Source organism: Mytilus trossulus, unplaced genomic scaffold, assembly GCF_036588685.1.
Source record: "Mytilus trossulus isolate FHL-02 unplaced genomic scaffold, PNRI_Mtr1.1.1.hap1 h1tg000050l__unscaffolded, whole genome shotgun sequence".
Taxonomy (NCBI): domain Eukaryota; kingdom Metazoa; phylum Mollusca; class Bivalvia; order Mytilida; family Mytilidae; genus Mytilus; species Mytilus trossulus.
The window spans coordinates 4952924-4970364 of record NW_026963292.1 but is presented as its reverse complement, the minus strand read 5'-3'; the positions used below and the strand labels follow the sequence as shown (position 1 = coordinate 4970364).

General features: G+C 32.5%; 1 protein-coding gene across 1 annotated transcript; it reads left to right on the top strand.

Moving 5' to 3' along the window:
* The first annotated feature begins 3651 nt into the window (after window positions 1-3651).
* On the top strand, window positions 3652-13408 carry LOC134699227 (uncharacterized). The gene is made up of 3 exons (XM_063560837.1): window positions 3652-3765; window positions 4864-6350; window positions 11219-13408. The coding sequence occupies exons 2-3, from the start codon at window positions 5021-5023 to the stop codon at window positions 12196-12198; spliced, it is 2310 nt and encodes a 769-aa protein (XP_063416907.1). The 5' UTR covers window positions 3652-3765; window positions 4864-5020; the 3' UTR covers window positions 12199-13408.
* The last annotated feature ends 4033 nt before the right edge of the window (window positions 13409-17441 follow it).

Below are 17441 nucleotides of genomic sequence, written 5' to 3'. Positions count from 1 at the left end.
ATAAGAATCACAAACGATCCTTTCCCCTGCTTAAAACTTGGAACATCTGAAAGATAATTTATCAAAATTGAGAATGGAAATAAGGAATTTTTCAATGATATGACAACCCGATTAAAGAGTAGAAAACAGATTAAGGCCACCAATAGTCATCATTTACCGCCATTTTCTTTGTTTGAAATAATATGATTATGAACTGGTGCACGTTAACGTTCATTGACAAATATTACAATGATGTCAGGTCGTTATAGTGTGACGATCGAACCTTCTTGTATTGTACTAGAGTGTCAAGTGCTAGTTAAAGGGGTGAAAGCTTGCAGGAAGATACACAAAAATGTATCGTACATTGGAAAATTTTGGCGAGTGGATATTTTGGCGGTTTTCTATCGAAAGGCATGTGTTTTATATTTGTGTGTGTAAATTTGGTGCTTTATCCAACTGAAATGTTTTAATTTTGGAACAGCAGTAGTAAGCAAGCTTATTCATATTTGCTTTTCTTTATCCGGTTATTCACAAAATATCATTGAATTTCTCAAACTATTAAAACGACAGAGTATGCCACGCTACATGGGCACATAATATGTTCTGACTACTGGTCGACTATTTTGAAGATAGATAGATAGATCGAGATTTTGTTATTTAAAAGTACAATTTGATACATGTAGATGGTTCAACTTCCTACGTAAAATACAATATATTAAGAAATTTGAATAACAAACTTCTAACACTCTTTAGGATCACACAGTACAGCATTCATACGACTTTAAATGTTTGATTACCGGTATATGGTATATATCAAAGATGTAACTGAAGAACGCGATCTTTCTTATTTGTGGAATTCCCTCAGTTATGTTTAGTTTGTATACATACAGGATTTGAGAGAATCAAGCATCGGTAAAATATCGATTCTAATCCAGTTGTAGTTAAATGCAGCTGATGAAGGTTAGTTTTGTATCAATTTTGTTTCTGTTAACCAAATCTCATTTTATTTTTAATTCCGGGCAAAATTATTCAGTATGCCGAGGATCTAGATGGACTATCCTCACTTCTGCATTCTACATTCTTTGATTTTTAATGCTTTTTTTTTATTAATTCTTTATAATTTTCTCTTTAATTCTCTTTTCCTTGATTTCTCCCATTTTATATATATATCTACTTACTGTGGCAGAAACTTGGTGCCCAATCGTTGCAATTGTTGGTGTTGCCATGAAAATTTCCAGTTGAGTAGTCTGCATAACACGACTGGAAGATCGAGCATTTATCACATCTGTACTCAAAAGCATCTTCATACTGAAAAAGACCACTAAAAAAAGTAAATTACCAAACGGCGTTTCTCGGTCTTAGCTTTTTCTCCTTTCATGTATACACTCGTTTTTAAACGAACACACTTTTGTTTTGACGGACATATAATTCTATTTATCAAGATATATTCAAAAATATAATTCTCCCAAAGATGAACTGGCCAGTTGACTGAAAAGGAATCGTTGAGTATACATGCTCATCCAGTAATAATATGTCATGGTTATATGTATATAAATACATGGCAGAAAAATGTATCAACACTTACCAGACATGTTCCTTGATTATTCCAACAAAATGAGTAGTCGTCATCACACATTTCCTGTACGGACTGTTTCGTTTCTTTAGAATTGGAATTTAAAAATGACACAGCTTTCTCTTTTTCCAATGATACTTAAAACAAAAAGAGATGAATAGTATCTTTAGTTTATCTCAAATTGTATTGTCACTTGTCGAAAAATGTACATTGTTTTCGATTTTACAAGAATTGGTCTGTATGACATAAATTCACGATTGTCAAAAACCTTTAGTTGTCTTTCGAATAAAGCATTTAATATGTGATATCTTATTATCAGCAACCTCGCTGTTATTATTATTACTATTGCGAAATTAATCTTTGTCCCGGTGACCCTCTTTGTGGCGTGCAATAGCCAAATATTACAGTGAGCACCAAATATTGAAGAAGCGAACCAAAAACAGCATATTTTTTTTTTTGGCGAAAGAAAGAACTAAGACTTCATAAAAAAAACACTGGTCGGTTTGGAGCAAGGCATTAAAATTAACATAATGTGTCCAGGTAAGGATACATGTGTTCCTGCCAAGTGATACCATATTTAAAGCCGACTCACGGTGCTAGTCTGTCACTTAGTGTAAAATTTTCATATTAATCAAATGTCCATCTGTATTTATCTCTAATGGTGGTTTTTATCAACCCAATGTTCCAAATCATATTATAGTCGTAAGTCGAGCTTTATGCTATCTTGTACAATCGAATTAAAAGTCTTTGATTTAATTGTTTAAATTTTCTTTACTTTTTTTGAAAAGTTGAAAATATTTTGAAAACGGTTGAAATGTGTGGTATGGCCTATTATCATGCAGAACACATTATAACTAAGAACCTCAGCCAGTTGATAAAAGTTAGTATCAGCATCCACAACAAAATAACAAAATTATCGCTAACTTTTGTAATAACATGTACCTGTAGAAGGAATTGTAGTCCCTTCATTCTGTATAATCAATGCCAACAATAGGCAAACTGCACCGAGCTGAAAGAGATGTAAAATGATTACATTCACATCTTATAGATTTTGCTACGTATTAAAAAATCTACACTGTCGCATCCAATGACGAAAACGATGTTTCCTCTATAGCTGGTTTCTACCGTAGATTTTTCAGTCGAACCATGCGAATTTGAAAAGACACCTTTTTCATTGATTTTGCATAATTAGAAGAAATAAATTTAAGTAAATAGATATGGTTTAATTGAGTGCAGCATGTGACATGGTGTATTTTTTCGTTCAAATTTAATTCTCAGACACCAACCCCAAATACTAATATACCTTCATTTATTAAAAGAAAGATAGTTCCGAAAGTTCATAATTAAAATAAATTATTATTTATTTCTTCATTTACATAGAAAACTTTTCAATTTACGGCCCTAGATAAAGATTTATTTATATCTTATATTATAGGTTTTAAGTTAACATTTTGAAGCATTTAAGACGGAACTAAGTTTTTATTGTATTTACTTTGAATCAGGATTGTAGATTCCTTACGGCTTATTTTTAATACTTTTCTAGAATTTTAGCAAATAGTCTTTGTCATGAGATTAACACTTTGACTCAAACCTATTTAGCTTTGGCAGATACAAACTTGTAGACAGAGATTTAATTAAGCTGCTATTGTTATCTGCCTGAAATGTAGGTAATTTCAATTAGCACTTTTGATCAGGGCACGCTATTTTAGGACCGCCCTTATTTTTAAGAAATGACAAATCCCCCCTATTTTTCTAAAAACCTAGAAATCCGATTGGTTAAACAGAAAATAATCCTAGAGGAAATTGAAATACTATTTCTCGGGAACAAATCACTTACTGATTTGTTTCCAATTAATAAACATCTATATTTCAAGTTTCTCTTGGATTGTTTTCAGGTTAGTGAAATTACATTTATTTTATTGTATTATGAAATTCTTTTTATATCTATTTAAAAGAAGTCTTGAGACATAGAAAAAGAGTTAGCTATAATTGTAAATAATGTACACTAGATATATGTATATATAGATCAATTAATTATCCTTCTTTTCATTGCGATTACATGTTCATTTTAATGAAAATTAAGAGTTCAAGCCTATCTATAAATAGCTAGATTAAATCAAGTCCGATAACTCATTTCTGTTATGATAAAAATAGAAAAGGCGCTTTGTAAATGAAAGCAAGTTTTTACTTAGGAAAAGATGTTTAGAATCATGGTAAGACTTGGTTGCCTAAAGCCGATTGGCAGAATTTCTATAATATTATCTATAGCAAGGTTGTCTTAATATTCTATGCGTATAGAATCAGTTTTAATCTAAATATTTGTGTAATAATGTTGGCCCACAGGTAGCCATTGTTTTACTCGTGAACTGAAGCAATAGAAACTGTACTGTTATCAGCTGATATAAGAAAATGAATATACTATTTTATTCCTTCAATGTTTTATCCTGAATAGTTTCCCCTATGACAGATTAAAGAATATTAGTAATTTCATCCCATGTTGAAAATGATTATCTCCCCTTATTTTGTTTGAATTATCAGTTGTAAAAAATTAATCTAGTGTATATAGTGTGTAATGCATTTTTAGTTAAAGAATCAGACTCATATCTATGTTGTTCACAGTGCACAATAACTTACCACCCTTTTAGCAGAATTTATACCTTGCAAGACACCCATGCATAAAAGTATGATTATCTCCCCTTAATTAGAAATGTATCAATTGTCAAATAAGTACTTATCTTATGAATAGAATTTTAACTACTTTACAAATTATAAAATGTAGGTCCACTCTTATCCGAAACTTAATAAAGGAGCTAGTCCCTCCCTTATTTATTATACATGTATTTAAATCCAGATTCTTTATGTTCATAGGTTATCTTTGCAAGGTGTGTCTTTTGTTTGTTTGTTGTAGATAGTTTTTGTTTTTAGTATATTTTTATAATGAGAAATGTTTAGTATTTTAAATACCACCCAGTAAATCTGAAAACTTATATTTTATTAGGTATGCATAAGTATGTTGCATTTGTTTCTGAATTTCACTTTATCGCTTTTTTTTCAGTAGTATTCACTACGTCTTAATGTTGATTGTTTGAGTTTCACAAATTAATGATAATGATGTGTATTACTAGATAGGTTTTGCTTTATACATTACAAATATGTATTTTTATATGTATCATTGATAATATCCATTAACCCATGATTTTAGTTTATAGCCTTTGTATTGTACTTGTATTACTTTTCATATATGAACACTTACTGATTTGTTTCCAATTAATAAACATCTATATTTCAAGTTTCTCTTGGATTGTTTTCAGAACCCCAGTGAAGGATCGCATTCGATTACTGGTATACCCAAGTTAACCCGACACAACACCCTTATCCATACAAACATCAACATCCGCAACAAACAAGCGAATTTCACACTCTGTCAATTGGTGGAGCGACTTAAAGATCCCTAGTGTAAGAGAATATATGTGGACCAGATCCAAAGGACCAATAGACCTACATCACTCGTGGATGATAAGTATGTTTCCAGAAAATGGCACCCCCACAACATCAGATGGAGAAACAAATCTGATACTCCAACAACCAGGAACTTCTGGCCTCCAACAACCAGGAACTTCTGGACTCCAAAACTCAGCAACTTCCAGCCTCCAACAACCAGGAACTTCTGGACTCCAACAACCAGGAACTTCCAGCCTCCAACAACCTGGACCTTCAGGTCACCAAACAGCACCAACAACTAATACTACAACAACAACAGTACCTACAACATCAACAGCAACAGTTCCAACAGTGAGTACTCATGCACCTGTCATTACATATCAACCACCACCTCAACCATCCAACCAACAAATACCTCCAGGTTTCCAGATAGAGCACAAAATTAATGTTCAAATAAAACCGTATGATGGGAAAGTTTCGCCAAGTCAATGGTGGCAAAAGTTTTTAGCTTTTATAACACTTCAGCATATGACAGACAAACAAGCAATATTATCATTACCGTTCCATTTAGAGGACAAACCAAGTGAATGGTTTTCAACCCTAGCTGATGAAGCAAAACAATCATTGGCAACAATCAAGACTGCTTTCATAAGCAGATTTCAACCTCAAGTCAGTTCAAGTATTAACTTGACAAAGTTAAAGCAGTCTCCAACCGAAAATATCGAAGATTATATTCATCGGGCAATTCAATACAATAAGTATAGGAGTGCCTCAGTACCGTTTTTGATAGAACTTGCTATTAATGGAATGAAATCCTCTATTGCCCACATAATTATTCCTCAACAACCACAAACTATTGAAGAGTTAAGGAAAATCGCATCAATAGCTGAAATGACAGTAAATCAAACAAAAACACTAGACGAAACCAACATCAATGACAGTGTCGAAAAATTTGTTGCATCAGCTGAAGCAAGACTCATGGACAATTTGGCAGAAAGATTTTCAAGTACCATCTCTGCAATAAATTCTTCAATGGACGAAAAAATTACCAGCTACAATCCAAATACCTATAAACCGGTTGAAAACAACCAATATGTTCAACCACAATACCAACCACAACTCCAGAATAACTATCAGCCAATCCAGCAATTCCAACAATTCCAACCACGCCAACAATTCCAACCACGTCAACAATTCCAACCACGCCAACAATTCCAACCACGTCAGCAATTCCAACCAAGACAGCAATTCCAGCCACAACAGCAGAATCGAACAAGATATCAACAAACCACGAACCAGACACAGCAATGGTCACCACAAAACCAGACAAACCAAAATACAAATTGTATAGGCTGTGGTAAGTTTTGTATATCAAGGTCCAAATGTCCTGCATTTAATAAGTTTTGTTTAAAATGTGGTAAACAAGGTCATTTTCACTATGTATGCAATCAGGGTAATCAAAACTTTCAACAGTCTGTCAATTTCCAATAGGGGTGCGAGCCTGCTTGTAGGCAACATAGGTCTATAGGTGGGCATAATGACAATCACAATCATAAGGCAATTGTAAATTTGTTGACAACTTTTCATCCTCAAAAGAGTACTACACAAGTTTCTGTTGGTGACACGAGAACTCATGCTTTGTTAGACAGTGGAGCAAATATTTCAGTTATGCATTCTAACTTTCTGAACAAAACTTCATATTCAAAAAACAAACTTCTTCCGCCTGATATACCATCTATAATTGCAGTGAATGGTGATCATGTCAGAATATTAGGCAAAATAAAAATCAAGGTCACAATAGGAGATAGAGACTATCAACAAATGGTCTATGTGCTTAACAAACTTCACCATTCATTGATATTAGGGGTAGATTTTTTGAAAAACTCAAAAGCACATTTGTGCTTTGACACAAACACAGTTACTTTAACAGACAACCCAAGCATATCAACTGTTATAAAAATGGACACAAAATCTGGTTTAGCAAGAGTCAAAAATGCTGTTATAATTCCTAAAATGTCTGAGAAAATCATATCAGTCAAAATTTCAAGACAAAAACATGGTGCAGAGGTTTTACTAGAACCACTTCACAATTTGGCTAGTCAAAACTTACTTGCTGCAAAATGTGTAGTCAAGGTAAACAAAAATAAAGGCTTTATAAAATTGCTAAACCCAACAAACAAAGATGTGCATTTAAGAGCAAACAGGGAATTAGCTACAGTTGAATGTTTACAAGGTGCAGAAATACACTGTTTTGATAAACCACAAGATGATTTGCACAATTTTTCTGTTTCATCTATGAAATCTAGCAACACAAAACAACCTAATGATATTCAATTTGATTTAGCAGATAGTGATTTAACAGAAGGTCAAAAGACAAAGCTAAATGCTTTCCTTAAAGAACATAGAGGTACTTTTGCTGCTGATATGAGTGAATTAGGTCTTACTACATCCTATACACATCACATCGAAACAATCCCAAACTCCCAAACAGTGAGACAAAATTTCTATAGACAATCCCCTCACATGGAGAAAGAAACAAACAAACACATTGATGAAATGTTGCAAAATGACATTATCCAGCACTCCACCTCCAACTGGTCTTCTCCAGTTGTTCTAGTCCGTAAAAAGGCACTTGGTAATGAGTCGGACAAAGTGGAATACAGATTTTGTATAGATTATAGAAAATTGAATCGGATATCTTTCGCACAAAATTTTCCTCTACCCCATCTAGATAGTGTATTCGATTCCATTGGAGAAGCTCAAGCAAAATTTTTCACATCACTCGACATGAGAAGTTCTTTTTGGCAAGTCCCACTAGACCCTGAAAGTCAAATCAAAAGTGCTTTTATCACTCAATCTGGTGTCTATCAATGGAAAAGAATGCCATTTGGTTTAAGAAACAGTAGCATTACTTTTGCTAGCATGATGTCTAACGTCTTAAGAGGGCTTAACTGGAAATCTGTTCTTGTGTATATTGATGACATCCTTATCTTCAGTCGCTCATTTGAGGAACATCTTTCACATATTGGCCAGGTTTTCACTCGGTTGAATGAAGCAAATCTTAAACTTCACCCTTCAAAATGTCATTTTGCAGTAAAACAGTTAAAGTTCTTAGGTCACATTATTTCTAGAGATGGAGTTGAAGTAGACTCAGAGAAAACTAGAGCAGTCAGTGAGTATCCTATCCCAAAAACCCAAAAACAAGTTCGTAGCTTTCTTGGCATGGCAAATTATTACAGGAGGTTCATCAGGAATTACTCCCAGATTGTGAGTCCTTTAAATGCTCTTCTTAGAAAAGATAAATCTTTTGATTGGACTGAGGACTGTGAACAATCTTTTCAAACGATCAAAAATGCCTTAGTCTCAGCACCTGTTCTTTCCTATGCTAATAGCTCTAAACCTTTCATCTTGACATGTGATGCTTCAAATCAAGCCATAAGCTATATTCTAGGTCAAAAAGATGATGAGGGCAAGGAATATGTCATTTGTTATGGAGGTAAATCATTAACCTCAGATGAAAGAAAATGGACAACTTCTGAAAAAGAATGTTATGCTGTGATTAAAGGTATTGAAGCTTATCGTCCCTACTTGGCAGGTACTCATTTCACCATAATTACTGACCATAGAGCACTTGTATGGTTACAAACTGCAAAACACACAGGTCGTTTAGAAAGATGGGCATTAAAAATTCAATATCTTAATTTTGACATAGTCCATAGACCAGGAAAAAGCAATGTTGTAGCCGACTGCCTTAGTCGTCGACCTTATGATGATTCAGACTCTTCTTCTGCTAATGTTTGTTCTCTTCAAAATGATATTCCATGTGATGAAGATGGTTATCAACGTGAGGTCACTTTTGTCTATGCAAATGATTCTGAGGACTCTTTTCCTTCTATTTCTGCTTTAGAGGTTGGTCCTGATATAAATGATATCATAGGTAACAATACATCTCTGTCAGAGCTACAAAAGAACTGTGATGATTTCAAAGAAATCTATGCATATCTATCTGACAAAACTCTTCCAGATGACACAAAAACCATTAGGCATATTATTTCAGAAAGTGCATTCTATTCCATTCAAAATAATGTGTTATACCACTGGTATCAAAGGCGTTGCAGAAATGTCCAAGAAGAGTTGCGTCACATTCTACAAATTGCTTTACCTAAATGTTTAAGGCTTGATGCTCTAAAATCCTATCATGACTCTTTAGCAGGAGGTGGCCATCTTGGCGTTGAAAAATGTAGATCTTCTCTCTTGCAAAATTATTGGTGGCCAGCAATGCATGCAGATGTAGTTGAATATATAAAGTCTTGTGACAGATGTCAAAGAGCAAAAAGAAACTATGATCCAAATAAACCTCCTCGGTCTCCAATGCCACAAGCAGGTAGATTTGACAGATGGCATATAGATGTTCTAGGTCCTATTTATAAAACTGCTGACAACTATGAATTCATTCTTGTAGTCGTTGACGCTTTTACTCGCTGGTGTGAGGCATTTCCCCTTCGAACTCAATCAGCAAAAGAAATAGGTACTGTTCTTTACAATGAGGTAATAACTCGTTACGGAGCACCAAGGTGCCTCACCTCTGATCGTGGAGCTGCTTTTACTTCAAAACTCATACGAGCTATCTGTGAAATATTTGAGGTCACAAAACATTACACAAGTTCTTATCATCCAAATACAAATGGTACGGTTGAGCGTCAAAACAGTACACTTGCTGCCTCTTTGAGAACATATTGCAATAATGATCAGAAAAATTGGCCAGCCTTGATTCCTAGTATAATGATGGCATTTCGTCGTGCCCCATCAAACAACACAACAAAATTCTCACCTTTCTACATGGTCTTTGGTCAAGAGATGAGGTTGCCCTTTGATATTGCATTAGAACCAAAAGATTCTTTGCCTCCAGACAGTAGACACTTTATACAAGAATTTCTATCTAACTTAAAAATGGCTCATGAAATTGGTCTGAAAAATGAAACAGAACAAAAGGCCAAAGATAAAGAGCGCCATGACCTCAAAGCCAAGATACCTGAATTATCCATTGGTGACCAAGTTTTATTGAAAATACAAAAAACACCAAAAGGTCTCTCACGCAAGCTTTATGACAAATCTGAAGGTCCTTATCGTATCATAGAGCTTGGCCCTAACTACACATATAAGCTAAAAAGACTTTCTGATCATCGCATTTATCCTTCCCTTATAAATGCCACAAATTTGAGACGCTATTACCCCCCTGGACCTGTCAGAAGAAAATATGATGACCCACCTGAAGCTGAAATTCCACAAAATAATGACCCACCAGAACAGAATGCAGATATCAATGATGACACACAACAACAAGTAGATGGAGATGTTGCCCTAACTCAGCAGAATCCAAACCCCCCAACTCAACAGAATCCAAAACCCCCAATTCAACAGAATCCAAAACCCCAAACTCTGCCCACTACAGACCCCAGTACAAAATATGTAGTTAAAGATCTATTGAAAGGTCGATACAAAAATGGACACAGACAAACTCGAGTAGAATGGGCAGATAATTCACGTACATGGGAACCAGATACCAGTTTTGACCCAGATATAATAGAAGAAATAGACCGCATATTCACCAAGAAAGGAAAACGCAAAAGGTCACTGTTTAACAAAAAGAATATATCCTTCCTCAGGCCTCAACATAAAAAGTCTGAATTCTCAGATAATTCTTAGGTATGATTAGCCCCCCTTACCCAGAAAGAAAATCTTAGATGTAGTAAGCCCCCCTTCCCCCATACACACAGGTATAGATGATATTGAATCCCCCATTGAACATTGTTTTTCGACCCCCAAACCCACACACCCTTTTACTGCGATAGGCTTAGACTAATACCGCTATGGTGATTTGATGGTCAATAGACACACCGGTTATAAAGACATTTTTCTGATGAGGAACATTGCGCATATCATTTAATTTTTTTCTACCTCGTTCATAGGATAATTCTTATCAGAAATATAAAATTCATTTTAGAATAACATAAATTAAATTTAGAGAGAAAACAGAATATTATGTGTTATGGTCATGTTTGTGTTAGTAGCTGGTTCTACTGTCTTAGTGCTAGATTGTATACTGTGTACAGGTATACTTTCATCGACAATCAACACATAAGTTTTTGTTACAATTAAAACATACTTTTAAATAAAAAAAAAAAAAAAAAGAAAAGATTAAAATATTTTTTTCATATTTTGTAGGTTTCTTGTTCGCTCATCAGAATAGTCTTCTCTACTCCATCATAGTCATATTAAGCCTCATCACAATACTGTTATCCCCCATAAATGGAAAACTCACCCAAAGAATCAACCATGGAAATGAAATTAAAGAACAAATCCAGTCATCTATTACCCAAGAATCATGGTTACCCACTTTCCAGATTGAGTCACCCAAGACCATCGAAGAACAACCCATATTTACACAAAAGTTTGAACCAGAGGCAACATGGCCTGATTCAAACACCATTCTCATTGTTTTTACTACTGGTATCTCCAGAATAGTAATTGTCTTTTGTATTTTCATGTTATGTAAAGTTCGTAAAATGGCAGTAACACTACTTATTTTACAACAGTCACTACAAATACATTCACAAACCATGCCATCATTCATATATCGCAATCCAAATGTCAAGGATAAATCTCCATCTATCATTGAAAAGTTGATGAAACAAGAGTTTTCGTGGAGCCATGTATCTGTTATTTTGAATACCATTGTATTAATATTTCTGATTTTTATCATATACTCTTTGTACAAATCAAAAAATCAAAAGTCAACAAAAGTCATGCTTGAAATAACTTCAGGTGGAAGTTGTGTAACAGTGCCAATACTAAGTTTGTCATTATGTCCATCCTATTACAATTTTCCTGTACCAAAAGTACATGATCTCTCAATTTCTGCATTTCCTCAATCAAAATTATTTGTTTCATGGTCATCATTTATTATTACAAACAGAGTTACTGGACAGACTGTTAAAATACCATCCACTATAGATATTAATATCATTACTCGTTATAAAATTAGTCAGATTATAAACCAACCATTTAATGTGTATGTTTTGATAACCCATCAAGGTTTTGCCTCCACACTGAATCCATCTTGTTTACCACAGTCTAATGATCATGTTGATGATGTTCATGTAAAGGTTGATGAAACAACCTCAATGTATCCAAAGCTTGATTGACTCAACAAATTGCAATATAACTTCTAGTGTAAAAAAAAAAAAAATAAACACTTACTATTTCATTTTTGAGTCTTTTATATATATATTTTAAACATTGATGTTCAATGAGTGTAAACGCGCCCTTGTTACAGTACTTTCATTTAAAAATAACCTTTAAAACAACTTTATGCAAATTGTTTTTATTTTTAAATTGAGTCAATTAGGCTGTTCCATAATTTTTAGAAAAATCAGGACCTTGATTACAAAACTAATCTCTGCATATGTGTTTTCTATATTTTAATTGGTATTGTCTATATTTGTATTATAATTTTTATGCTTTACTTTATATAAGAAAGATACTTCTGTTACTAGTTTGTTTTTTCTACTAATATTTGTGTATTGATATTTTTCAGAAGTGATATTAACATTTTGAAGCTTTGGGGTCCAAAGCAGTTGGGCCAAGGGGGAGTTGACATGGTGTATTTTTTCGTTCAAATTTAATTCTCAGACACCAACCCCAAATACTAATATACCTTCATTTATTAAAAGAAAGATAGTTCCGAAAGTTCATAATTAAAATAAATTATTATTTATTTCTTCATTTACATAGAAAACTTTTCAATTTACGGCCCTAGATAAAGATTTATTTATATCTTATATTATAGGTTTTAAGTTAACATTTTGAAGCATTTAAGACGGAACTAAGTTTTTATTGTATTTACTTTGAATCAGGATTGTAGATTCCTTACGGCTTATTTTTAATACTTTTCTAGAATTTTAGCAAATAGTCTTTGTCATGAGATTAACACTTTGACTCAAACCTATTTAGCTTTGGCAGATACAAACTTGTAGACAGAGATTTAATTAAGCTGCTATTGTTATCTGCCTGAAATGTAGGTAATTTCAATTAGCACTTTTGATCAGGGCACGCTATTTTAGGACCGCCCTTATTTTTAAGAAATGACAAATCCCCCCTATTTTTCTAAAAACCTAGAAATCCGATTGGTTAAACAGAAAATAATCCTAGAGGAAATTGAAATACTATTTCTTGGGAACAAATCACTTACTGATTTGTTTCCAATTAATAAACATCTATATTTCAAGTTTCTCTTGGATTGTTTTCAGGTTAGTGAAATTACATTTATTTTATTGTATTATGAAATTCTTTTTATATCTATTTAAAAGAAGTCTTGAGACATAGAAAAAGAGTTAGCTATAATTGTAAATAATGTACACTAGATATATGTATATATAGATCAATTAATTATCCTTCTTTTCATTGCGATTACATGTTCATTTTAATGAAAATTAAGAGTTCAAGCCTATCTATAAATAGCTAGATTAAATCAAGTCCGATAACTCATTTCTGTTATGATAAAAATAGAAAAGGCGCTTTGTAAATGAAAGCAAGTTTTTACTTAGGAAAAGATGTTTAGAATCATGGTAAGACTTGGTTGCCTAAAGCCGATTGGCAGAATTTCTATAATATTATCTATAGCAAGGTTGTCTTAATATTCTATGCGTATAGAATCAGTTTTAATCTAAATATTTGTGTAATAATGTTGGCCCACAGGTAGCCATTGTTTTACTCGTGAACTGAAGCAATAGAAACTGTACTGTTATCAGCTGATATAAGAAAATGAATATACTATTTTATTCCTTCAATGTTTTATCCTGAATAGTTTCCCCTATGACAGATTAAAGAATATTAGTAATTTCATCCCATGTTGAAAATGATTATCTCCCCTTATTTTGTTTGAATTATCAGTTGTAAAAAATTAATCTAGTGTATATAGTGTGTAATGCATTTTTAGTTAAAGAATCAGACTCATATCTATGTTGTTCACAGTGCACAATAACTTACCACCCTTTTAGCAGAATTTATACCTTGCAAGACACCCATGCATAAAAGTATGATTATCTCCCCTTAATTAGAAATGTATCAATTGTCAAATAAGTACTTATCTTATGAATAGAATTTTAACTACTTTACAAATTATAAAATGTAGGTCCACTCTTATCCGAAACTTAATAAAGGAGCTAGTCCCTCCCTTATTTATTATACATGTATTTAAATCCAGATTCTTTATGTTCATAGGTTATCTTTGCAAGGTGTGTCTTTTGTTTGTTTGTTGTAGATAGTTTTTGTTTTTAGTATATTTTTATAATGAGAAATGTTTAGTATTTTAAATACCACCCAGTAAATCTGAAAACTTATATTTTATTAGGTATGCATAAGTATGTTGCATTTGTTTCTGAATTTCACTTTATCGCTTTTTTTTCAGTAGTATTCACTACGTCTTAATGTTGATTGTTTGAGTTTCACAAATTAATGATAATGATGTGTATTACTAGATAGGTTTTGCTTTATACATTACAAATATGTATTTTTATATGTATCATTGATAATATCCATTAACCCATGATTTTAGTTTATAGCCTTTGTATTGTACTTGTATTACTTTTCATATATGAACACTTACTGATTTGTTTCCAATTAATAAACATCTATATTTCAAGTTTCTCTTGGATTGTTTTCAGAACCCCAGTGAAGGATCGCATTCGATTACTGGTATACCCAAGTTAACCCGACACAACACCCTTATCCATACAAACATCAACATCCGCAACAAACAAGCGAAATTCACACTCTGTCACATGTACAATAATTGTCCTGCCTTTCGAGTGTATTGGACTTTTTTCAAATTACGCATCTCATTACATTTTTTATAATATTGTGTACAGAAAAACGAAGAGTAATTTTCTCGCTAAATGGATTTGAACGAAATTTACCTTGCGTTTGAATTTTACTGACATTGTATATAATATATATACGTTCTTTCCTCTTACTATTAAAGAATCTTTGTTTTGAATCGACAGTTCTTAATTTATAGGTTTTTGAACTATTAACATTGTAAAAAGTTGAACGGTGCATTAGTATTTCTAAATTAACAGGGATCGTATTTCAATATCTAATAAGTAAAGATTTAATAATATGCAAACCCCCAACTGACATATCTTGTATTTGATCAGGGAAGTTGGCAGAACTGGACAGAAATTGATACAAAATAGATGACATCATTGGCTTTTGTGTCCATTGATCTTATATTCATAATGAAACACTAGATCAAATATAAATAAAATTTAATATATTTTATGAATTATGAAATTGAATACAGGTATATCAGATACATTTTTAAAAATGTAGACCAATAATGCCAAAAATAAAGCAGAGGTGAAATTCTAATCAATCTGCAATTTGCAGACTTCCAAATTAAGACTGCAGATGTATTTAACCTTTATTCACTGACAGTAGTCGATCAAATTTTAATTTTGTTGGTTCTTTTTGGCTAGTTATTATAGGTTTAATTGATCCAACGTATTGTGTACTATACATATATGGATATAGTTGTATTCTTTCCGTTTAGTCTGTTTGATTGTTATCTTTTTCTAATACTAGATCATTAGAATCGTTAAAATTCGCGCATCTCTAACTAAATAAGTTTTAAAAAAATCACCAAACCGCTGTTTAACGAACCTATAGTTTCACATCTGTACATTCCGGTTTTACCTAAAACTAAATATTAATATGACAGGTAGACCGGGCTTTTCCACTATTAAACTGCAGATTTTCGGCAAAAATTACAAGTAATCTAGTCCGCTCAAATTCTAGCCTTCTCACAAATTCAATTTCAACGGAAGCCATCGTTCCAATACTAACATAGTTTATCATTTAGATAGATTCGTTAATTTAATATAAAAAGTAGAAGATGTGGAATGAGTGACAATTAGTCACGTCGGCAATATGTATAAAAAGTTTTAACAATTATAGACCCAGCAAAGTAGGCCTTGAACACGGAGCCCGAAGTTTCCTCACACCAAAAAGTAAGCTATAACAATGTAATAAGGGCCCATACAATGACTATTGTAACGACTAATTGAAGTTCGCTTTAGTATGAACAATTAACATGACAACGAAATGATTTAAATGCACAGGAAAAAATGTAAAGGAATGGAGATTATATCAGGGACAATATGTAATATAGCTTATAGCGAAATGTACTCTTTCATGGGGTAATTAGCAATTTCTACTCTGTACCTAATCATCATCGGTTAATCCTCTAGTCATATATATGTCTCTGTTGTAGACAATATATTATGTCTAGGCTTATTCTTATCAGTTTCATAAACTACTCTATTACTAAGATATTCTTCAGTAATTTATTTACCCTTATTATAAATAAGACATATATTAAGCTTGATAAATTTTGCAAAGATTGGTGTCTCAATGTGAATACTAATAAGACAAAGGTGCTGATTTTCAACAAGGCAGGCAGACATGTAAAACAGATATTCACATTTCAGAATATAAATCTGGAATGTGTTTCAAAATACAAATACCTAGGTTTATATTTAAGCTCATCTGGTTCATTCAGTTATGCTCAAAATGAACTATACAAAAAATCCCTGAAAGCTCATATCAAATTAAGGAAAGATCTTTTATCACTTAATCCTGATGTAAAAACAAGTATTCATGTTTTTGACCACACTGTAAAACCTATTTTATTATATGGTAACGAAATATGGGGGATGTTTAATTCTCTTTCCTCTAAATGTAAGAAGGAAGATATATCTTTTGAAAAATTATATTCAGGTTTACCCTGTGAGAAACTTCATATAAAATTTTGTAAATTTATACTTGGGGTACACAAGAAAACAACAAATGCTGCAGTGTTATCTGAACTTGGAAGATTTCCAATATATTTTAATATTATAAAAGGAATGTTATTGTACTGGTATAGATTAGAGAATTTAGGTAATAATTTTCCTCTATTAAAAGAGGCATATACACAATCAAAGACACTACATCACATGAATATAACATCATGGTATGGTTCAATAAATGTTGTTTTTAAAATACTTGGTATTGACTATACAAATGCCATAAATGCTCCATTTTGTGAATCCTTATACAAATTTAAGAAATATATACAAACCAAGCTATCAATATTGTTTATTAGCTGTTGGCAAAAACAAATAGATAAATTTTCAGACAGTAAACTGAAAACCTACCTTTTATATAAAACAAATTTTGGTTTTGAAAAATATCTATCATTGATCAAGAATTTTGAACTTAGAAGAAGTTTTACTAAATTACGTGTATCTTCTCATAGATTACAAATAGAATTAGGTAGATATCAGGGTATTCCCCGAATTAACAGAATATGTAATAAATGTTCTTCCAATACTGTCGAAGATGAGGC